The sequence below is a fragment of the Equus quagga genome, chromosome 6 (assembly GCF_021613505.1).
Source record: "Equus quagga isolate Etosha38 chromosome 6, UCLA_HA_Equagga_1.0, whole genome shotgun sequence".
NCBI lineage: Eukaryota > Metazoa > Chordata > Mammalia > Perissodactyla > Equidae > Equus > Equus quagga.
This window is the reverse complement of record NC_060272.1, coordinates 57307389-57331886: the sequence shown is the minus strand read 5'-3', so window position 1 is coordinate 57331886 and position 24498 is coordinate 57307389. Positions and strand designations below refer to the sequence as shown.

General features: G+C 36.2%; 1 protein-coding gene across 1 annotated transcript in view; it reads right to left on the bottom strand.

Moving 5' to 3' along the window:
* The window catches only part of COG3 (component of oligomeric golgi complex 3), a 68884-nt gene that overhangs the window by 38621 nt on the left and 5765 nt on the right, over window positions 1–24498 (bottom strand). Inside the window, exons 2-13 of the mRNA XM_046664463.1 lie at window positions 20216–20362; window positions 18407–18468; window positions 16930–17095; window positions 16185–16259; window positions 14802–14894; window positions 13987–14112; window positions 12386–12466; window positions 9454–9497; window positions 8859–8985; window positions 8145–8236; window positions 6907–7046; window positions 4968–5128 (exon numbers count right to left, since the gene is read on the bottom strand). Coding sequence (XP_046520419.1) covers window positions 4968–5128; window positions 6907–7046; window positions 8145–8236; window positions 8859–8985; window positions 9454–9497; window positions 12386–12466; window positions 13987–14112; window positions 14802–14894; window positions 16185–16259; window positions 16930–17095; window positions 18407–18468; window positions 20216–20362 — 1314 coding nt within the window. The remainder of the gene's footprint in view (window positions 1–4967; window positions 5129–6906; window positions 7047–8144; window positions 8237–8858; window positions 8986–9453; window positions 9498–12385; window positions 12467–13986; window positions 14113–14801; window positions 14895–16184; window positions 16260–16929; window positions 17096–18406; window positions 18469–20215; window positions 20363–24498) is intronic.

The window sequence follows — 24498 nt, the reverse complement described above, 5'->3', positions numbered from 1 at the left end:
TTTTCAACAAGGGTGCCAAGACCATTCAATAGAAAAAGAACAGCCTTTTCAACAAATGATGCTGAGACAACTGGACAGAATGCTGGGATAACAAATGATACAAGGACATCATCAACAAATGATGCTAGGACAACATCCAAATCAAAACCACAGTGAGGGGCCAGCCGAACGGCCAAGTGGTTAAGTTCACGTGCTCTGCTTTGGCAGCCTAGGGTTTAGCTGGTTCAGATCCTGGGTGTGGATATGGCACTGCTCATTAAGCCATGCTGAGGCAGTGTCCCACATAGAACAACCAGGAGGACCTACAACTAGAATATAAAACTATGTACTGGGGGGCTTTGGGGAAGAAGAAGGAAAAAAGAAAAAAAGATTGGCCACAGATGTTAGCTCAGGTGCCAATCTTTAAAAATAAAGGGGCCAGCCTGGTGGTGCAGGGGTTAAGTTTGCATGTTCTGTTTTGGCGGCCCAGGGTTCACCAGTTTGGATCCTGGGGGCTGACCTACACACCGTTTGTCAAGCCATGCTGTGGCAGGTGTCCCATATATAAACTAGAGGAAGATGGGCACAGATGCTAACTCAGGGCCAGTCTTCCTCAGCAAAAAGAGGATTGGCAGCAGATGTTAGCTCAGGGCTAATCTCCAAAAAAAAAAAGAAAAACCCACAATGAGATACCACTTCACACCCACTAGGAGACTAGAATCAAAAAGCCAAGTACTAACAAGGGTTGGCAAGTAAGTGGAGAAATCAGAATCCTCATACACTGCTGGTGGGAATGTAAAGAGATACAGTCACTTTAGAAAACATTCTGGCAGTTCCTCAAATGATTAAACACAGAGTTACTATAAGACTCAGAAATTCCACTCCCAGGCATACACACAAGAGAAATGAAAACACATGCCCACACAAAAATGTGCACATAAATGTTTATGGCAGTATTATTTATAACAGCTAACAGGTGAAAGCAATGCAAGTATCCATCAACAGATGAATGGATAAACAAAATGTGATACATCCATATAATGGAATATTATCCAGCCATCAAAAGGAAAGAACTACTAATACATGCTACAACATGGATGAACCATGAAAACATTATGCTAAGTGAAAGATGTCACAAAAGACCACATACTATATGATTCCATTCATATGAAATGTCCAGAAGAGGACAATCTATAGTGATAGCAATTAGTGTTTGCCTTCTGAGATGATAAAAATGGTCTAAAATTGAGTGTGGTGATGGCTGCACATATTTGTGAATATATTAAAAATCACTGAATCACAAACTCTAAATGGGTGAATCGTATGGTTTGTAAACTATATCTCAATAAAGTTAAGAAAAAAGAAGTACTCAAAGCTTATGGGGACATGTCAAAAGGACTTTTGTCCTTTAAGCCAACCTAAAGGGATTTCCACTAGTCATATTTGGGACAATTTTGAGCATCAAAAACAATACTGATGGCAATGAATTATAATGACTTTTTAAAAAATCCACTAGTCTACAAGACAAAGGGGTAGGGGAAAAAGAGGGAGGGAGAAATGGCAACTAATTCTCTACAGCAGAATGCCAACTAATAAATGTAGAAGAAATAGCAGATATGAAAATGACCATTTTGCTATCCTCAACATAATAACTGGTTCAGGCAAGGATTTTTTTTTTTTTTTTTTTGAGGAAGATTAGCTCTGAGCTAACTGCTGCCAACCCTCCTCTTTTTGCTGAGGAAGACTGGCCCTGAGCTAACATCCATGCCCATCTTCCTCTACTTTATATGTGGGAGGCCTACCACAGCATGGCGTGCCAAGCGGTGTCATGTCCGCACCTGGGATCCGAACCAGCGAACCCCGGGCCACTGAAGCGGAACGTGCGAACTTAACCACTGTGCCACCAGGTCGGCCCCAGCGAAGATCATTAATGGTTGCAAAAACCAGTGAGTGAAAAGATGTTGGGAAACTCACACAATCTCAAAGTATCATCTCATCACCACTTACTATTTACAAGGGGGAGAATGTACTTTTACAATAAAAAGAGTCGGCAATTACTACTTCAATCAATAGCAGAACAAGCTGACATTACGTGCCTTTGACGTGATGAAGTAAGAAGTACACATCAGCTATGTAGTATTCTTGCAAAAAAAAACAGATTAACTTGAATCTAAACCTGAGGAAAACAATCAGACAAATCCAGAATGTGACACATGCAGCAATAAAACTGGTTTGGTTTCTTTAAAAAAGTCAAATTCATAAAAACAAAAAAACAAAAAAAGAAAGGGAGGGGAAAAGACAGTAACTTTCACTGGATATCACTTTTAAAATTTTTTCATCTAGTTATAAAAGACATTTGAAGGACAACTGGGGAAATCTGAATACAAACTGTACATAAACTATGTTGAATTAATGCTAATTTTCATATATGTAAAAACAGCACTGTGGTTCTGTGTAGAATGTTCTATTCTTAGGAGAGCGAGAACGGAAGCACTGAGCAGTGGAGTACCACAGTGTCTGTAACTCACTTTCAAATGGTCAGCAATAAAACATACACGAAGAAAGCAAATGCGACAAAACATTAGTGAATCTGAAAAAATCATAAATTCAACAGAATATTTGATATTAAGGAACTATAAATAATGTTTTTAGGTGTGATAATTGTATTAAGGTTATGATAAAGATAAAAGTGCCCTTACCAAAATAAACAAGTGGGACTACATCAAACTAAAAAGCTCTGCACGGCAAAAAAAACCATCAACAAAGTAAAAAGACAACCTATGGAATGGGAAAAAATATTTGCAAACCATATATCTGATAAGGGGCTAACATTAAAAATATGTAAAGAACTCAAACAATTCAATAGCAAAAAAACCCAATCCAATTAAAAAATGGGCAGAGGACCTGAACAGACATTTTTATTTTTTATTTTTTTATTTTTTAAGATTGGCACCTGAGCTACCAACTGTTGCCGATCTTTTTTTTTTTTTTTTCCTGCTTTATCTCCCCAAATCCCCCCCGTACAGAGTTGTATATCTTAGTTGCAGGTCCCTCTAGTTGTGGCATATGGGATGCCGCCTCAACGTGGCCTAACGAGCAGCGCCATGTCTGCGCCCAGGATCCCAACCAGCAAAACCCTGGGCACTGAAGCAGAGCGCACAAACTTAACCACTCGGCCATGGGGCTGGCCCCTGAACAGACATTTTTAGAAAGAAGAAAAACAAATGGGCAACAGCTAGATGTAAAGATGCTCAACATCACTAGTCAGTAGGGAAATGCAAATTAAAACGAGATATAACCTCACGCCTGTTAACACGGCCATCATCAAAAAGATAGAGATAACAAATGCTGGCCTGGATGTAGAGAAAAGGAAACGCTTGTGTACTGTTGGTAAGATTGCAAACTGTTGTAGCCACTATGGAAAACAGTATAGAGGCTCCTCAAAAAATTAAAAATAGAACTACCATGTGATTCAGCAATTTCACTTCTGGGAATGCATCCAAAGGAAATGAAAACACCAGCTCAAAAAGGTATCTACACCCCCATGTTCATAACAGCATTATTTACAAGAGCCAAGACATGGAAACAACCTAAGTGTCCAGCAATGGATGAATGCATAAAAAAGTTGTGGTATATATATAGAGAGAGAGAGAGAGAGATACACAATGGAGTATTATTCAGCCACAAAACCAAGGAAATTCTACCATTTATGACAACATAGACAGACCCTGACGGCATTATCCTAAGTGAAATAAGTCAGACAGGGAAAGATAAACACCGTATGATCTCACTTACATGTGGAATCTAAGAAGAAAAACGATACACACAAAAAAATCAAACTCACAGAAACAGTGATCAGATTTGCGGTTACCAGAGGCAGAGGTGGAGGGGAAGGGGAAGTGGAGGAAGGTGGGCAAAAGGCACAGACTTCCAGTTATAAGATAAATAAGTACTAGGCATGTAATGAACAACACGATGACTATAGTTAATACTGCTGTAGGATATACAAGACAGTTGTTAAGAGAATAGATCCTAAGAGTTGTCATCACAAGGAGAAATTGATTTTTCTTTTCTTTTTATTGTATCTACGTGAGATGCTGGGTGTTAACTAAACCTATTGTGGTAATTGTTTCACAATATATGTAAATCAAACGATCAAGCTGTACACCTTAAACTTAGACAGCAACATGTGTCAATTATTTTTCAAGAAAACTAAAAAAAAACGTTCACTGCAAAAATAAAGTGCCCATACCTTTCAAAGCTACGTACTGAAGTATTTACTGATGAAATGATGTTCAGAATTTGCTCCAAAATAACTAAGGGGGGAGGGGAAGGAAGGGAGGTCCATGTGAAATAAGATTGGTCATGTTGAAGCTGGGATGATGCTATGTAAGAGCTCATTATATTATTCTCTCTACTTTTGCTTATATTTGAAACTTCCATCAAAAAGTTCTAGGTTCTAATTCTGTTTTAGCACTAATATCCTCGGCATTATTTCAACTCTGTCCAGCACTCAAAGAAAATGAAGATATATATGTAACTGAAAGATCAGTGAGATAAACCTAAGTCTTCTAACCATAAACTGAACTTCAATACTGTATAATTTTGAGGAGACGGCCTCCAGGGTTTTTATGAGACAGTACAACACATGGTTACAAGACCACCAACTATGGTGGCTTCTAGATTATCAACCCTCTCCTATGCCGCTTTTGAAAAAAAGGAGAAATCATAGGAATCTCTAATTCAATTTAAAAACTGAGACTGCAAACTTCTTGGAAAAGGGAAAAGAACTGAAAAGAGAGTTAATAAAATACAACTGGACAGAAAGACAATCTAACAAATTAGTTCTGTTCAATTTTATTTCCTATGATTTTATGGCAAGTTTACCTTGATTTTACATCTTGAGTGAGAATCAAAAAGAAACATTCTATTTTCAAAACATCCAAAACTGGTGTGGGGTAGAGGAGAGATCAAGTAAGGAGACCTACCTCCATCATTACTAACTTATCAGGATATGCCAGATCTCCAGGAGCTGGTTTGTAGCCCGTGATGTCTGTCTGAATGTAGATGTGGGTTCGGTAGACGAGCCGCTCTTGTACATCTTCCAACATCTGCTTTACTCCAGCTGCAAAGGCTCCCAGTTGTTCGGCTGATAAAAAAAGTACAATCATTCATTCTCTTAGATTTAGAAAAATACTTTCTTTAAAAAAGCAAAAACATTACTAAATTGTCTAGTAATAATATGAAGCACTTTTGCTTCTGGGGGCTATATTCTATTTCAGTATGACTCAATGATCTTAAAAGACTTAGTAAATGTCCTTCAATTTCCTCAAATTTAAAATTGTGAAATAAATTAGCCTTTACAGGGGCTGGCCCACCGGCAAAGCAGTTAAGTTCACATGCTCCACTTTTGCAGCCTGGGGTTTGCAGGTTCAAATCCCAGGTGTGGACCTACACACCACTTGTCAAGCCACGCTGTGGCAGGTGTCCCACATACAAAGTAGAGGAAGATGGGCACAGATGTTAGCTCAGGGCCAGTCTTCCTCAGCAAAAAGAGGAGGATTAGTGGCAGATGTTAGCTCAGGGCTAATCTTTCTCAAAAAAAGAAAAAAGAAAAAACTTCGCCCTTACACCTTCTTCCTGGGACACTGAAATTACTTCTATTGTTAATATGAATAATAAAATCTGAATTTTAAAGTTCTTTGTGCTTTTAAAAAGTAATCTCATATAGCTTCAGACCACTCCTGAGAGACAGCTAAGGAAGCTTATTGTTATCATCCCCATTTTACAAATTAATTGAGTCCAACAGACATTAAATGCCTTGTTAACGTTTTTGCAAAACGAATCAGCAAAAAAATAAAACAAGATATGAGTTTCTACAGAATTTCTTCATTTCTAAGATGTATCAACGTTAAGCCATCAGTAATTCAGTAACAGCTTTCCAAAGGCTGGGGAGTTGGAGACACTATACAATCACATACATACATTAATTTAAAAAATAGCCTTTAACTAAGAAGCAAGAAAATGTACATCTTAGAAGGAACTAAATGCAACAGAAACTTTGGAAGAATAACAAACCTGCAGTGCCTCCTAAGGAAAGACAAAATGAGGACAATAATTTCTGTCAGTAAAATGATTTCCTGAAGCGTGTTTTTTAAAGGTATCTAAGTATCATTAAGAAAATCATGTTTCTATGACAATCAAATCAAATACTGACTATATCAGATGGATAAAGTAGAGCTGTTTCAAGGAGTTGCTTTTCCTTATTTATAATCTTAAAAAGATGAATCAGGGGCCGGGCCCGTGGCCGGGTGGTTGGGTTCGCCTGCTCCGCTTTGGCAGCCCATGCTTTTGCCAGTTCGGATCCTGGGTGCGGACATGGCACCGCTCGTCAGGCCATGCTGAAGTGGTGTCCCACATGCCACAACTAGAAGGACCCACAACTAAAGATATATATATAACTGTGTACCAGGGGGCTTTGGGGAGAAAAACGAAAAATAAAATCTTTAAAAGAAAAAAAGATGAATCATTACTATGCATGCTAAAATAATTCCTGTTTTTTAATCAAGAGTACACAATATAGTCAATTACTTTATGTATTCTGCTAACAGTGTCCTAGAAATGCCTAACCCAAAACTGATGGTCAGTTCTCTCTGCATTTCAGATGCCAGAAAGTAACCATAATTATTTTATTACTAATTTTTCTCAGATTTTAAAATTCTTTCCCCATTTAATTTGTATCTTTATTCACAGAATAAGGTCCATCTTGATTCATAAAGGGACAAAGCATCAACCCAGGGTTCAAAAATTTTAAATTTATATAGATGAGGAGGTGGGGGGCAAAAGGAGCTAATCTTTTTCAAATTCATTGAGCCACAGATATAATTAAAAAGATCTTTAAAGTGATCGCTTCTACTTAACATTTACCATTGTTCTGTACATGATCTTCAAGCACCTCATTTTTAAGAATCCCACAAAGTTCTGATAGAGTCTCTAAGTGAATAACATGAATGATCAACGGCCTGAAGACATCATACAATGACACACACAGTTTCTCCAAAAGTTCACTAAAATGAAGAAATAAAACATTGTTATTAGTAGCAATTTTTTCAAGATCTTCTAATAGTTTAAAAGTCATCACTGATTTCTTCCTGCCAACATAAATAAAAATCGACTGGAAAATAGTTATGTGAAAACATTATATAAAGAGGAGTGAAAGGCTGAAAGTAATTCTGTAAACAGTTTTGGCTTTAAAAGCTCAGAATCAATAAGCAATCCTCAGAGGTCAGTTCAAATCAGCTGCCCCTAGCCAAACGTCAATTTATTACAACTTTTATTTCAGCAATAATTTTGTATATGTCCTTTCAAAATTGATTTAAAAAATTTCAGTAGACTTACTAAACCTTTTATATTCTACATCACTGTGAATCAAACGGTAACATTTTCCCCAGGACAGACAGATTCAAAATTCTTGAATACTTACAGATTTAGATAAATAAAATACAAAGTACTTTGGACATACAAGTATTTTGACAACTTTCAACATTTGAAAAGAAAAAATTAGGTTGTCCATATTGCTCATATTGTCAATAGTACTCATCTATATACAGAATTTCATCAAAAGTGATCAACCCAATCAAAACCATAAGGTAAACTTGTCTCTTCTCCATTACAAGAGTTATAATCTTGGAATCTTCATACGAGCCAAAATCGCCAATATGAAGAAACCAAAAGTGACTAAGAGAGGATTATGAAAGACACTTTGAGAAAAATAAGGAAAAAGATATTAAACAGTGTTTATATTTTTAAGTGTCTTTCATCAGTTAGAATCACAGAATTTTTTTACTAGAAGGAACTATTACACTTAGTGCAGATACAGAGATACAGATCCTAAGACTTAGTTTCCTATACAGGATTCTTACTATTACACCATATTGTCTCCATAATTATATTATAAAGAATACGAAAGCACGTTGGCCTTTAAAGTGCATATTTATTTCAAAATAAAGAAGCACTGTCCCTCCCAACAACATTCTCTTCACACACCCACAAAAGTTAAAACACTCTGCAGTTAACTTTAGAATACACCTATAATATAATAAGCCATTATGGTCATCAGCAAATTAAATCTTAAAAACAAGAGTTAGATTCCGTGCATCACCTACTCTAATTTTGGCGTTGGTTTTGTGAAAAATTCATTGTAAAGTTGGTGCTCATCCTGGCATACATGGACCATAAAGGCACAGCCACTGCGAATCTGCAGAACACAAACACACATCGCCTAGTTAAAGACCCACAACAATCCCAGCACTGATGAAAAAGAGAAAGCATTTTATCTGCACAGAGATTACGCTTCCATATTCATAAAACAGCTTATCTGAACAACAGAAAATAGTTGGTTTTCAATGATTCACTCCATAATTTGAATATGAGTGATTTTTATTTTCTTCTTTACACATTATTTTCTAAACTTCTGACAATGAAAATAAATTACTTTTCTAGTTGAAAGGGGAATACTTTAAAAAATGAATCTTTACATATTTTTCTATAGCATAAATTAAAATCACACTAAACAAAAAAGCACTTCTGCAGCAAAAGCTAAGATTAAATTGTCAATATAAATCCACCAACTTTGAAACTTCATCTTTCAAGAAACAATACTTATTTGTGAATCTTCATATCTCAAAAGACAGCTCAAATTGAGGCTATTTTACCAAGCTGAATGCTAATTACTAAACTAGATTTGTCATAACTGAGAGAAAAATTCTTTAAGTTTGTAGATATGAGAACCAAAATTTATCTACCCAAGTATAGCTTTTAGGGTATCAAAATAGCTTCGAAGAAGTCTTAACATTAAACCAAAACAAGCAGAAACTTACCAAGGCACAATGATCCCTGTTATTCTGGCTGGTCAACTCTGTTACAGTACAAGTAATACTAGGACCCAAAAGGAGCTCCCGTTGATCAAGGTAACACTGGTGGATGTCATTTAGCAGTTGTTGGTATCTGATGAAAAACAAATGAGACTGGAGTATAAACTTACAATTTCAGACGCATAAACTAAATATGATCTTAAATCCCAAAATAAGTTGCCAAACGTCTAACGCTATATGGTTAGCGTTTATTTACCCATATTAAATACTACAAACACTCATGTATATAAAGAAAAGCCAAAACATAATGAACTGAGTGCCTTAACCTTTATATCTTAAAGGAAGATTTATCTTCTAAGTGTAGAGATTTTACATCCACCCAAATGAGAAGAAAATCCCGCTATGGGAAAAAGAGATGCCTTGCAAACTTGCTATATCAGGCCTCTGACCTTGCTCCCCAAAATCAGCTGTGTGCTACAAGAAACAGAGTGCACAGGATGCAAGGTAATTGCTCAGAAAGTATCAGGGACATGCTAGATTTGGAAAAGCAGTACTTCAAGAGGAAGGTAATTTGCAAACTGAAGAACTTCTGGGTACTCACTCAGGTATTTTTTCAGATCGTTGTTCTATTTGTTCAATAAGAGTCTGCAGAATAAAGAAAAATATATTAAAAAGCCATCTGTTTTAGTTATACTTTTAATTACTTTCTGATTATAATAGTAATACATGCTCATGTTAGGAAATCTGTAAATACAAAAAAGTTGGAACATAAAAATCACCTATAATACCACAAAATAATCAGTTTATGTTTTAGAATATTCTTTCAGTTTTTTATATGCATATACTATAATTACTATATTTTTCTTTTTAAACATAACTCTAATTATACTATATATTCAGCTTTATAAACTGCTTTTCAAAAAGTAACAGTATTTCAAAACATTTTCCTATTATTAAATAATTTTCAATATCAAATGAAAATGTAAATAGAAAGCCTTAGCACAGTGCCTGGCACCTAGTACTTAATGAATTATCATTATAAATACTATTTAAAACATGACTTTAAATGGCTACAGAATAACCCCTTGGGTAGATGTACTGTAAGTCAACCATTGTTCTCCTGTTAGACATCTAGCTTGTTTCTCAGAATAACAGCCTAGTGGTTAAAAGCTCTGGGCCTGGAGTGAAACAAGAGGGTTTGAGTGCCAGCTCCCCAGTAGTTGTCTGAGTCCTGAGTCCAGAGAGCTGGTTCGCTTCTCTGCGATCCCACTTCTTACCATGTAAAGCTGATATAACGATAGTACCTGCTTCACAGCTGGGGACCCCAACACTGGGTCAAAAGAGAGAAATATTTTTAGAGGCTTCTAAATCATTCTCCTAAAATGTGTTTGAGAAAGGAATCATTATCAGCAGTACTGCCAATCCTACCAAGCCCTCAAAAGCACTGACTATTTACACCTTAATCTGCTAATTTCTAACAGACAAAAAAATGCCACCTAACCTTAAATTGGATGCATTCTCCACTGAAGCTAAACAGGAGCTCATATTTATTAACCATGTGTATTTTCTATAAGTAATCTGACCTTTTTTATATTAGATATTCATCTTTCTTACTGATTTGTATGCACTCAATATATTAAAGAGAGTAACCTTCTTATTTCTCCATTACAAACATTCTCTCCGGCTTCTGCCTTTTCTTTGGCTGTTTAAAATCCAGAAAACTTTAATTTTTATATCCTTAATCTTTTACTCTGTAATTCTTTTCCAATAATTCCTTCTAGTGGTTTTTTTTCAATCTGCTCATCATTTTTGCATTTAACTTTTTAATTCACTTAGAATGTATTTTGGTAATGTTATAAAGTGAACAGCTTACGTTTTTTCCCCCAAATACTTAACAAATCTTCCCAGTACTATGTAGAAAATTCCCACCCTTCCTCTTTGATTTGATGTTTCTCTTTATACTAAGTTCCCGAATTTTTCATTCCGATGATCTGTCAGTAAATTGTTAAATCACTATCACCGTATTTTTCAAAATTTTCTTGTTTAGTCTTGCTTATTTACCATACCAGATGAATTTTAGGATCACCCAAAAAGAAATTCCATTGGAATTTTTGCTAGAATTACATTTAACTAATAAATGACACTAGGAGGAACTAACACTAAAAATTGTCTCCAAAACCAGGAACAAGATAAGGCTTACCATTTATTCAATCTTTTATGATCTTCTGTCTAGTTTTGTCATTTTTCTCACCCTTGTATTTCCAATAAGGTTATTTCTAGGTAAATATTTTATGCCTTCTGTCACTAATATAAATCGGATCCCATCACATATACTAATTGCTTACCATTGGTAAATGGCATGTAGGAAAGACACTGATAATTATCTATTTTATATTCACTCACCACACTGAGCCCTCTTGACCTATACCATTTCCTTTCTAATCAAATTTTTATCATTGACTAACAAGCAAAAGCAACCAATCAGGTATAATCTAAACCTCATACCATCAAGTAACCACTCTTCTCCTATATCTTCTATAAACAAAACCAAGTTTCTCTTATTTCAAAAAACAAAAAACTCCTTTCAACTGACTTCCAAGAGAGAAATAAGGAAGGGAGTGAGGTCAGAGTCAGCAAAAGTGGACTACTCTTTCTACTAACTTCACAATGAGTAGGAAAAAATATATCTATCAGTTTCAGTCAACTGTATCTCAGATATGGTATTAAATATATAACACATATATCGACTCTGGACCCTCCATTTCCAATCACTCAATCAAGATAAATACTGTGTGCATTCCTTTATGTTCCAGACATTGTGCTAAGGAGAGTTAACAAGGCACACGTTCCCAACCTCATGGAACATACTACCAACACCTTAATTCAACTCCTAGTTCCCACCGAGATTTCTGCAAAATCCTCCTTGTTAATCAGGCCTCCTGGTCTCAGATCTCTCTTCAGCATAATTCATTCTTTATTCTGCATCCTTACTCTTATGAAATGGCAAAGCTGACCAAACCACTCCCGTTTAAAATACTTCACTGGTTCTCCACTTTTCCTGAACTAGTGTGACAGGTTAACACCCCTTGTGACACAGTCTTTGCCATTTTTCGTGTCTTTTTTACCATCACATCCTACTAATGCCCATGTTCTGGTCAGAACAAGCTACATAAAGTTCTCCCAAAATCCATGTCTTATTTATGTGTCTACAACCTTCCTTATACATGCTGTTCTCTCTGTAGAAAATATCCTTATCAAGTCCCTTAAGTCCACCGTAAATCCGAGCTTTTAAAGGCTCAAATATAACCTTCATCTGGAAACCTTCCATGGGCCTCAGAGGAAGAGCTAGGTAATTCCTGCCCTGTGGTCTTAAAGCACCTTGAAGATACACTGCTGTAATGTGGAAAGACAATGCCTACCTTCATTCATGTTCATTTTCCTGGCATAAGCGAAGGGCTAACATACAGTAGTACTTGAAAAGCGCTGGCTAAATAAATTTCATAGCAATATACTATTTATGGCAATAGACTTACTCTGACTTTGGGGGCAGCAGCTCGAAATTTCACATAAAATAGTGTGAAGGCATTGTCTGCATTAGGTACAGATGAAGGATCCTAAAGAAACATGGGGGAGGATAGGGAAGGAAGATAATTAGCAAAGAAATAATTATTCAGAAAATGTGACACACACTACTTAAAATGGCTACTGCTTGGCCTCTATTACCAACCAAAAGCTTAGAAAAATCTCAAAGAGAAATTAAACATTACTGCTACAAATGAGAAATAATTATGTGGAACTGTCATCTCTCTCCTCTTTATAATCAAATTTTACCTTATGTTACATTAATTTTGGTGGCAAAGAGATTTGAATTCAGATTCATACCTGGTCACTTACCGAGAGTAGGACATTGGGCAAATTACTCAAGCTCTCTGAGATTCAGTGCATCCATTAAATAGTGACAACTTACACTCATAAATGTTTTATGCAGCTAATGGTAATAGCACTAGCACATAGTAGGTATTAGAATTTCTTAAGTATTAGTTTCCTAAACTTATTAAGAATTTTGCAAAACAGCGGCCAGTCCCAGTGGCCTAGTGATTGAATTGAGCACATTCCACTTCAGCAGCCTGGGTTTGGCTCTTGGGGGGCAGACCTACCACTCCTCTGTTGGTGGCCATGTTATGGTGGCAGCTCACATACAAAAAAAAGAGAAAGAGGAAGATTGGTAACAGATGTTAGCTCAGCGCAAATCTTCCTCAGCCAAAAAAAAACAAAAAAACTTTGCAAAACAGAAAAATTATACATACAGTCCGGCTGTTATGTCAGCTAAGAGCAATGTGAATGATAAAATGCAACCCAAAAAACAGTGGCTTTGAGCTGAAAGCTCAAGAATGATATTCCACATTGTTCAGAAAGTAAGCTTAAAAAATAAAATGCATAATCTTTATGGTTTTATTTCCGTAGGAAAGAAATGTGTTCAATGACCATCCTAACTAGCTCCACTCTTATCCTCTAACCTAACGCTCTCCTAATTTTCCACCCAGCATCTACTACAATCTGCAACTAATTAATTTGTTTGTTTCCTTCTTTACTGATTATTCCTCCTGAACATAAGCTCCATCAGTGCAGGGACCTTGCTAGCTCCTTTTCACTATTGTACAGTTCCTAGCACAACGCCAACCATTTAGGAGGCACTCAATAAAAACACATTTGCTAAACACAGAAAATTAAATCATCCATCATACATAAAGAAAAATTTCAAATTATCCATCAAATGTAATCCCACCATTCAGACAGAACTTTTATTATTTTGTTTTATTTCCCTCCAATATTTTCATGAAAAAGAGAAAAGAAAATGTTTTAAGACAAATAGTTTGAATCTTACTTTATTGTTTATCATATATTAACTGAATACTTCTCATACTATTACATATTCTTTGAAAATAAGACTCTGATGGACAGATATAATATGGCCATTTTTTCCTATTATAAATAAAACTGCAATGCATATTCTTATTTAACAAAAGGTAAAAAAATTTTTGGAGTTACTAAGTACTTATCTCAGATTAAGATTATGAAAGATACATGAATTGAAAAAAAAAAAAACAAAAAACCACCTCACCAGTTAACTCACCCTTTTCAATAACTGACTTGTGAGGTTCTGTAGTGTGTTCACAGTGTACGTCTTCATGAGATGCAAAGCTTTAGAAAGACATTGCTTAAACTTCAGTAAATATACAGGATAATCTTTAAAATTCGGCTGTAAAGGAAGGGGAAAGATTTAGAAAGAGGAAACAAACATCGACACAGTAAACTTTTAACGAAAACTAATGTGTCCTTTAGGTAAAGCTAAAGTTCAAAAGAAGGTCTTATGTAGACTGCCAGCCCCATGAAGATGAGCACTGTGACTGCCTCAGTCATAGCCAAATCCCCTGTGCCTAAGACAAAGGAGGGGCTCAACAAATGTTTGCAGTTTTTAGCAAAATATATTTTCAGTGCCCCACAGACGTCAAGGTTAATATGTCAGGCCCAACTAGCAAAAGAACAGAAATTGGGGGAAATAAATACAGCTATAAGTCCTTGGGGGATAGAAAGAAAGGGTGATTAAATCAAAGGGCTCGTCCCTTTATGCTCCCCAGGTAACACTTTCTGTTTCCAAAGAAGTATCTAACACAACAGGAAGTTAACAGCCTAAAAATCGATCAACCTTTTAGCTGGAAAAAAGTCGTGTCAGCCAGGACCTCTTCTGCCTGCCTCAGTGGCTGCCTCAGCCGCTGAAAGCACATTTTACATCACTACTGACATGATTAAGAATTTACTATAGTTTTTCTTCAAGTATCCTACAGATACATTTTTCCCTTCAGAAGAAACAATTCCTTTATGGCATAAGAAGCAATAGAATAAGGATGTTAAGATTTCTTGAAAATATACAGAAATACCATGACTTACATGAGATGAGATATATGTTATACAGTCATCTAACTTGGCCAGCATAGGTATAAATCCTTCACTATTCACAGACAATGTAGGAGAATTCAATTTCTTTAAGGGAAAAGAAAATTCAAACTTAATTCACAAAAAAACATACAGGTAAAAGTTTAAAATTATATATTAGAATTAGCACATTTCCCTTTAGGACATAACACAGTTATAAGAGTCACAAAAATAGCCTCAAATACAGCCCAGGTGTAACAATCAAGAGTGGTCTAATAAAAAAATACTGACTTAATTCAGTTTATTCCTTTATTCAGTTTATTATTTATTCTAATGAGCTTTAATGGGGGCTATTCATGAACTAGCACATAGTTTACACCACCCTGCTGCACAGTGTCACATTAAAATAACACGTCGAGCACCTACACTTCCGATTTTCCAGTACTCTACAACGTACGTAAGCCTTCCACTTTTAAACACTGAGGGTTTTCTCAAGTCACAGACTTAAGTGTCAGTCATACTATGTTAGGGGTCATATTAAGAAAGTAAAATATAATACGTATAAGTAAAACATAACTACACATAAATATAAGTAAATATATATAAGTAATATTAATAAGTATAAATATAAGTAATATATAATATATTTAACACATAAAATTATATATTAAAATATATGAAACATAATCTGTAATATATACAAATATATAAAAATATAAAGAAAAGTAATATATATAAAAATAAGTAAAACCAGCCAATTATTTATGTTAATATACAAACAGCTTGGCAACAAACTATTTCCCATTGCATTCCATTATTCACTGGCTACTAGTTTTACTTCTATCTCTTTGGTAAACCTTAATTATTATTAATATATAATAAATAACTATAACAACATGATTTATATGAGTTATTATGATTAATTTATGAGCCAGAAACACACAGAAATATAATTTACAAAGCAGTCTTTATTGAGAATATTACTTTAGGATTTAAGTACGCATTTGAGGACCAAACTTTTCCTCAAACTAAACATGAGATTAGCTTAAAAAATATTTTGACTACTATTATAGTAGTACAACCACAGCAAGATGTAAAACTTAATATTTCTTCTTATAATCTTCTTCACAGCTTACAAATAAGATACTATGAGAGGTAACCGACAAGGAGATTTTAATAATAATACAACTTACGAGGAACTATTACTTAAATCATATTTGAAAAAATCTGAACTAGTAATGGTATCGCCATCAGCCACAAATATGGAACATCTATCAGCAAGCAAACTACTAAGTTAAAATATAACTCAAGACAATTTATAAGTTTAAAGATTATATTCAGAAAGGGAAATATAAAACAAAGTTACTAACTTTACAAAAAGTAAAAAACCACACTTACAGTATTAATAGTTTCCAATTCATTAAAATAGGAAAGCTTCTGTTGAATGTTTTCAGCCAGATCAACCAGTTCCAACTTGCATTTTTTAAAAGAGAAAAATCAGTTACCAGAAGAACAAAAGAATCAATACTCCAGTCTCAAAATTACATTGAATAGACTTATATTAGACTATAGGTTAATATTAGACATGATTTCAGAATAATGCTCAAAGATTTCTGCAATCATAGACTAAAATAAGCAACGATTATTATAGTAAATTACATATGATCTCTTAATAAAATAATAAATGACTGCCTTTTAAAAAACACAAAATATAGAGAAAACTCTGAGATAAACATAGCAGTTTAAATATTCTATCTTTAGGTCACAAGTTTAAGTGCAACCCAACCAGTTCATCTCTTTATAAACCCTACCATTAGTGCAATCACTATATAAGTGTCAATAACAAAGAGCGAACAGAGCCAACTAATATATCCTCTTCACTCTGAAACTGTACTGACGAGACCCAACAGCTCAAAACACAGGAACGCCTGCCTTTGTCCCTATTCACATGAGCTTATTTAGAATAAAAGCAGGCTGTCAAGGTAATAATTTGCATACTCAGCATAAGGCCTCAAGGCCTCATATAGATCAGTGTTCAATATATACTTGGAGAAATTAAGGAAATTAAAATTAAACTGTATTCATCTTCCTAAAAATAAAATATTAAATATAATCACTGACCCTCTCTCCTACTCCAAATTACCTGTTCTTTTAGGAGCTGTTCACAGGCTTCGTGTAGGGTTCCTGTCTTATTGGACACAAAAAGATACTGTTTCTGCAATGATTCCAGATGCTGAAGAGCACTGTTTACATCATTCAATATAGCATCACACTGCTCCTGAAACCCAGACAAGTAATCCCTCATCTGTCTAGAAAACAGAACCAAAAGGGGATTGGCAATATTTTCCCCCAAAGAACATAGTCAATAAACAACAGTCTCATTTTTTCCCAAATGCTTGAATTTCAGGAGGAAAGTCTGACCTATTCAAAAAAGTTTCTTATATTCAGAAATGTACCATAAGCTATGTCACAAACTGTTTCAACACTTACAAAGGAAATCACTGAAACTATGACCAATAAAAGAAATCAGTTTTAAAGCCATAAACTGGCTTTTCACATGTAAGGCAATAAATCACTGGCTCAACTTTCAAAGACTGAGAGAGCAGGACCACCAAATAGGTCGATCCTTCACATCACTTCTGCCTTTGAGAGATGGTGTGACGCGTGGAAAGGGTTTTAGACTTGGAATTAGAAGAGCTGAGTCCATGTCTCTGCTCTGCCCAAGTCTCCATGACATTAGGCAAGTTACTTAGTATTTACAGGCCTCAGATGCTCATCTGTAAAATGGGAACAATGATACTTTTCTTCACAGAGCTGCTATGAAGATTAAACGGAATCATACATCAAAGAGCCTAACACATTGCCTAGCAAAATAAGTCACTTAAAAATGGTAAAGGTACACAAATGCTCAACCCATGTTCCCCAAATCAGGTAGAAACTGTATACCATCATTTTCCCCATGCTATCAATACACACAAACAGAACAACAGTTACACCCAATCCAGGCGACCATCCTTACAGTCTCTTGGGTCTCTCCTTCCAAAGAAAGGCAACAAACACCTCTTAGAGTTCCCGTAAAGCTCCCACTTGAACTCAGACCTTTCCAGAGTTATCTAAAAACCAATGTCTGCCCCTGTGAACCAGTAAATTATGATTTAACTTTTTTCTTTTTTCTTTTTTTTAATCCAGAAACTTAGAATATTTCAAATCTTGAATATTTTCTCTCCAAGTATAAAGTATAACTTAATATTCTGAACTAAATAATAAAGATTTAAATAACAGGAACATGTTACAGCAATTTCAGACACGGCTTGTCTCAGTCAGATAGACCAGGCTGTGCTGCAGTAACAAAAGCTCCTCAATTCTTCGAAGAAGATCATGACGATAAAGTCGATATCTTATTTATTCTACATGTCTGTCATGGGTTAACTTTTTTTTAATCACACAACTTCCAATACCAGTTGAAATGACCCAAATCCTCTCAATGGCTATTCTTAAAGAACATGTTGCTGTTGGAGTTTTCTTTGTATCTAATTTTATTTAAAGACACAGATAATGAAACGCTTCAAATGACTGTGATCTAAAAATTAGGATAGCCAACAAATGTAAGAGCCACATACCTATACTTCGTTTCTTCATCCTGATCCATCTGAGTTTGTAGCTTTGCGAACCATGAGAAAAACTGGAAAAATAAAGAGTATTATATTATCAACAAAACTAAACAGACAAAATGGAAAGCAGCTACATGCTAAACAGCAAGTCAAAAGGGCACATAGGTCTTATTGTGTGGGGCTCAAACCTTAATAACCAGTTTAAAGCCAGGAGATAACTCAAATTGCATACTCAATATTTACACACTAGGAAAAGCAAAGGAATTAAAAACATTGGCCATTATCAGAGACAAATAAGGAAGAGTGTTAAAGATACAATATATAAGAAATAAATATTTATTCCTAAGAGGCTAAGGCCTACTTGCTAGTTTGCCAAATCTGAGTAGGTAATATAGGGCTTTGGGTAAATCCCAACAGTAATGTTATCTAATAAGAATTGTGAGAATACAAACTCATAAATAATACAACAGACTAGTTTAAAAACATTGACCTTTGCATCAGCAAAACCTGGGTTTCAATTCTGGCCCTACCACCAATGTCACAGAAAATAGCTAGTATTAAAAAAGAGATGGGGGAGACTGACCCTAAATGAGCATGAGGGAACTTTGTGGGGTCATGGAAATGTTTTACATCTTGATCATAGTGGTAGTTATAGGTATATATACTTGGCAAAACTCATCAAGCTGTACTCTTAAAATGAGTACATTTTATTGTACATAAATTATAACTCAATATATCAGATTTCTTTTTAATTTAAAGAGAGATACGCAGGTGCTTATTTAATCCAGAAGATTTTTTTCCAAATAGTCCAAGTAAATTCACAGACATAGTGCAAGATTATCTTCCCTAATTTTCAAGTGGGATTCAAAGTCAAGGGTACACTTATTCTCTGAAGACACTAGGCTTGCCAAGTACTTAGCTATCGTGTACTGCACACTGACTGTGTGCCTGACACACACTGCATTTACATGCATTATCTTATTTAATTCTCACAAAAATCCTATGACATAGATAAATAATCATCATTGTTTTACACATTAGGCAACTAAAGCCCAAAGAAGATAGGCAATTTGTCTAAGCTCACAGAGATGGTAAGTGATGGAAGTGACGTTCAGATCCAGGCTGGTCGACCTGAGGAGCTGGAGCTCTTCATCACCTTGCAGCACTGCCTCCCTCGACTTACTGTCTATGCAATTCGGCACATTTGTTCTATGTTTTACTTGGTAAATACCTCAGCTTTGATTCTTAACAGGACAGAAAGAGGAGACAGAGGAAGTGACACAAGAAACTACTGTATATTTAGGTTTATAATTAGGAAGAAGCAAAAACCAAGAGAAGATTACACATGTTACATTACTGAAAAATAATTATAAGGTTCACCTAAAGAGAATGTTTAAGTTTTTGAAAAAGAAATTACCTAGCAATAACCAGACAGGGGTGTGTGCGCATCTGTATGTATAACACATTATTAGTATGTATAACACGTTATTAATGTGTATAACACAATAACATTGACATATACCGGAGGAAGTCAAAAGTACATAAAATATTAAAACCTTGATAAACATAACAGTCTATCAACATCTAAACTGGGAATATCCTATTTTTACCTATGTTGCAAATATAATTGGGTAACAAGTTCATTAAAACACTTAAGAAATAGCCACAACTAACACAAAAATCAAGAATGTTCTAGAAACATCTGACGTTAACTATAGTTTTAAATATTCAGAACTCTTAATTAGAACCTTTTTCATTAGTCCTGTCTTAAGACATTCAAAATAATAAAACATCCTTAGAAATAATACTGCCATTCACCTGTTGTGCAGTTTCAATTCTTTCTTCTTCCATTTCTAAGGAAGTGAAACCCTTCAAGAGAATGTCTTCTGTAGATGCAGGTACTACTGCATTCTGTGCCATGGACAGCGACTGGGATGTTAAACTGCACAAGTCTTCAACTGGGAGCTTGAAAAAAAAGAGCCACAAAGATATTTTAATAACTTGAAAATTCTCTGAACTTAACTCAAGACTGGTATTCCATCTCAGCTGCTTTGAAAGAGAACGGAATGTTTTCTATCAAATCTCTTAAGGTTAATAAATGTCCTATAATACTAACATTTATAACTAGACTCTATATTAAATGCTAGTTTCAAAACGCAAACATGACACCAAAATCCCACCAGTAGTAAAGTACGGTTTTTAAGTCTAATATTGGTGGTGAATCTGTGCTAATCCACACACATTTTCTTACATGAACCCCTTGTGAACTAGCAACAAACACAGCAAAACCATTTTTGTACTGCCAAACGCAGCTTGCCCTCCCCAGTACCTAACACAAACGCCTGACCTCATTAATACCAATCAACAGAAAACAATCACACCCAAGAATTAACTACCAATAAACAATACCTCCTTGTACCATTTCCACCACAGGCGCACTGCACCCACACTTTCTTAATGATAAATTTTGAAATTACAACTGAACAGAAAGAATTTCAGAGTTTCCCATCAGTTTCCGAAGAGCCCCAATGAAAAGACCTCGCTTTGGGAGCATCAGACCTACAGTACTTTCCAAGTTCTCCACTTCTAAAGGTACTTGAGGTGTTATTTTACCTAGAGTCACACAGATAAACTATTTTTAGACCTAAAAGAAAGGAAGTGTGGATGCAGGGGAAGGTAAAAGGGCCTAACTGCTTTGTCTCAATTCCAGTTTTCAGCCCTAAGGGCAAGACATTTAAGGTCCACCATTAAAGACCTTCATCCAAGGCCTTAGGAAATTGCCTGTCTATTTTTCTAGATATAGAAATTTCATCCAAAGGCAGTATTTTCTCTTCAAAGCTACAATAGGCTAGATGCAAAATGCACCGTCACTAATTTAGAAATACAACCCTTTAAACAGAGGGTTTGCACCTGGGCTCGAATGGGTCTATCCCTTCTGGCATGTAAAAGCACGTTACAGTGCAGCCTGGTTTGAACCCTGCTCCTGCTCATTTACAAGGTGTGACAATGGGCAAATTACTTTATGTTTCCAATCCTCAATTTCTTCCCTGTAAAATAGGAATTACAGTATCTATACCATGAGGCCACTGTGAAAAGAAAACAACAAAGGTGTGGGAAAACAGGCTTCTCAGAATGCTGGGCTGCAGACAAAAAACAGTTCTCGATCTTCTTTCTCCCCACAAATGCATCTGACTCAAGAGTCAGGAAGGCCCTGGATGTATGTCAATAGGTCTTATTAAGGGCATCAGTGGTTCACGTAAAGTCTTCCTGAACGGTGACATAATCTCTGAGTATAAAAGGACTGGGGCACACCAAGAACTAAATTTCTCAAACCCAGTGAGAAACTATCTTGAGTTGGTTACCAGTAACTGTGTGCTGCCATCAGGGGTTCCGGAAGACAGAGAAAGCTGTGCCAAGATAAGACAGAGTCACATCTGCTCCTGCTCTGTGGAACTACCCCAATTACCAACAACGAGCTGTCTCCTTGGACAGGGGTAGGAAACCCACCAGAGACAACACATATGTACTTAGCATAATACCTTCCACATAGCAAACACTCAATAAATTTGAATTACTGCCATTTATCAGATTATTACTATTTCTATATATTACCAGCAACAGAGTAAGTAAATTTGTAAATCTGAATCCATACTGCTTCTTGGGAATAGAATTGTCAGTAAGTTATCTTTACAAAATTATATTTTATTAGCAGTAAAATTTAGTTCTATATGAATTGATCATTACAAAACTCAATCACATAATTCTATCAACACTGTTTACACGATACCTAAGGGAGAAGGGGGAGGAGTAGGGTACATGGATCAAGCTCAGATCTAAAAAATACATCAAAAAGCACATGGAGACTAGGCTAGGATAAAGAAAGCTGGACAGAGTGTTGTTTGCACCCTAACAATAAGAAAAAGACAAATAATCTACAAAATCATAACTATTCTTGAATCCACCAGAGAGCTGAGGTTGCCGAGTAACCAAGCAGCTTAAAATCTAGGGAAAGATGGGCACCTCTACGGAGAAACGGACTGAGAGCCCTGGTTCACCTGTGGCAGATTATGGGAAGAAACTAATGACCAGCGCTATACAAGCAGGTAAGAAGAATTCAGCTAAAATTTCTTACAAATTGCTCAAGGCTAGACAGTGAGTAGAGAATGCCTGTAAGCCGCAGACACAAGGGGAGTTCACACCCACTCACACAGTCTCCTCCACAGACATGCACCAGGTGCTCACGAGAGAGAATGAGAACAAGGTGGGGCAGGCCTGCAAGAGGGGAGCGGCTGCGGGAAAGCAGGGCACAAACCCCACCTGGACCCTTCTCCCCAGTGGAACAGAAGTCTCAAGACACTCAAGGAAGGGCAGCAAACCCTATCAACCCAAGGGCACAGAGGAAGACCCACTACAGCTGGAGAAAGGGAAAAGAAAACCACCACTAACCCTGGAGGAGGGGCAAAAAACAACCCAAGACCCAGAACACTAGACATCCCTTGCTGTGGGAGGAGGGCAGAATCAGCGAGAAAGCTCCACCTCCAAGATCCAGGGGAAAGGGCCTGCCTAAGACTGAAGCTGGACCTGGACGGCAGAAAACTCCCACTCCCAGGCTATAAAGCACCAGCGTCCACTACTACGGGAGGGGCAAAAGCACAACACCCTCTGAGACACAGCCAAAAGCTGAGGGTTGGGGAGAAACACTGAGAAAACCCCGCAGTGGCCCCATCCCCACCCTAGGCAAAAGATCACACTAGAGGAATTTACAGCCAGTGGTAAACTAAAGACAACCAGAGCAACAACAAAACCTAAACCTAGCTCACCTCCTGACCAGACTGCTTCAACCTCCCACACTCACAACCTAACAGAAGAGGCATACTCATTTCCAGACATTAATACTATTTCCCTTATTCTCTACTATCCTGCATACAGCATCCAGTATTCAATTAAAAATTACATTAAAAAACAAGGAAAAAACAACTCATTGTCAAGAGACAAAGCAATCAACAGAGTATGACTCAGAGATGACCTGGATACTGGAACTACCTGGTAAGGAATTTAAAATAACTGTGACTAACATCTTAAAAGTTCTAGAATAAAATATAAATAAAGTGAATGAACAGATGCAGAATTTCAGCCAAAAAGTAAAAACCATATGTCTTAAATGGAAACGCTAGAAATAGAAATCATGGTAACAGAGATGAAGAATACCCGTAATGGACTCACCTGTACCCTCAGAACAGCTAAGGAAAGAATGAGTGAGCTTTAAGATAGGTCAACAAAAATCAACCAAAATTAAACACAGAGAGGAAATAGAGTGGAAAAATAAAAACTGAACACAGCACCCAAGAACTCTGGAAAGGTATCAAATGATCTAAGGTATGTGTAATTAAAATCCCAAAAGAAAGAGAGAGAATGGAGTAGAAGAAATATTTAGCGATGATAGATAAGACTTTTCCAAAAATGATGAAAGACACCAAACTACAGGTCTGAGAAGCTCAGAGAATCCCCAGTAGAACACACACACACACACGCACACACACCTAGACACATCAAACTCCTGAAAACCAAAGATAAAGAGAAAAATTTGAAGGCAGTCACAGAAAAAAAGACATTACAGAGGAACAAAGATAAGAATTACAACAAACTTCTCATCAGAAATTATGCAAGTCACAAGATAACGGAGGGGCTGACCCTGTGACATAGTGGTTAAGTTCACACACGCCACTTCAGCAGCCCAGGGTTCAGATCCCAGGTACAGACCTTCACATCGCTCATGAAGCCATGGTGTGGCAGCATCCCACATACAAAACAGAGGAAGATTGGCACAGATGTTAGCTCAGGGACAATCTTCCTCAAGCAAAAAGAGGAGGATTGGCAACAAGATGTCAGCTTAGGGCCAATCCTCCTCACCAAAAAAAAAAAAGATAAAAAAAGAAAAGACAATGGAGCAACATCTTTAAAGCAATAAAAGAAAATAAACTGTGGATCCAGAATTCCATACCTAGTGAGAATATCTTTTTAAATGAAAGAGAAATAAAGACTGTTTAAACAAACAAAAGCTGAGAGAATTCATTTCCAGCAGACCCATATTACAAGAAATA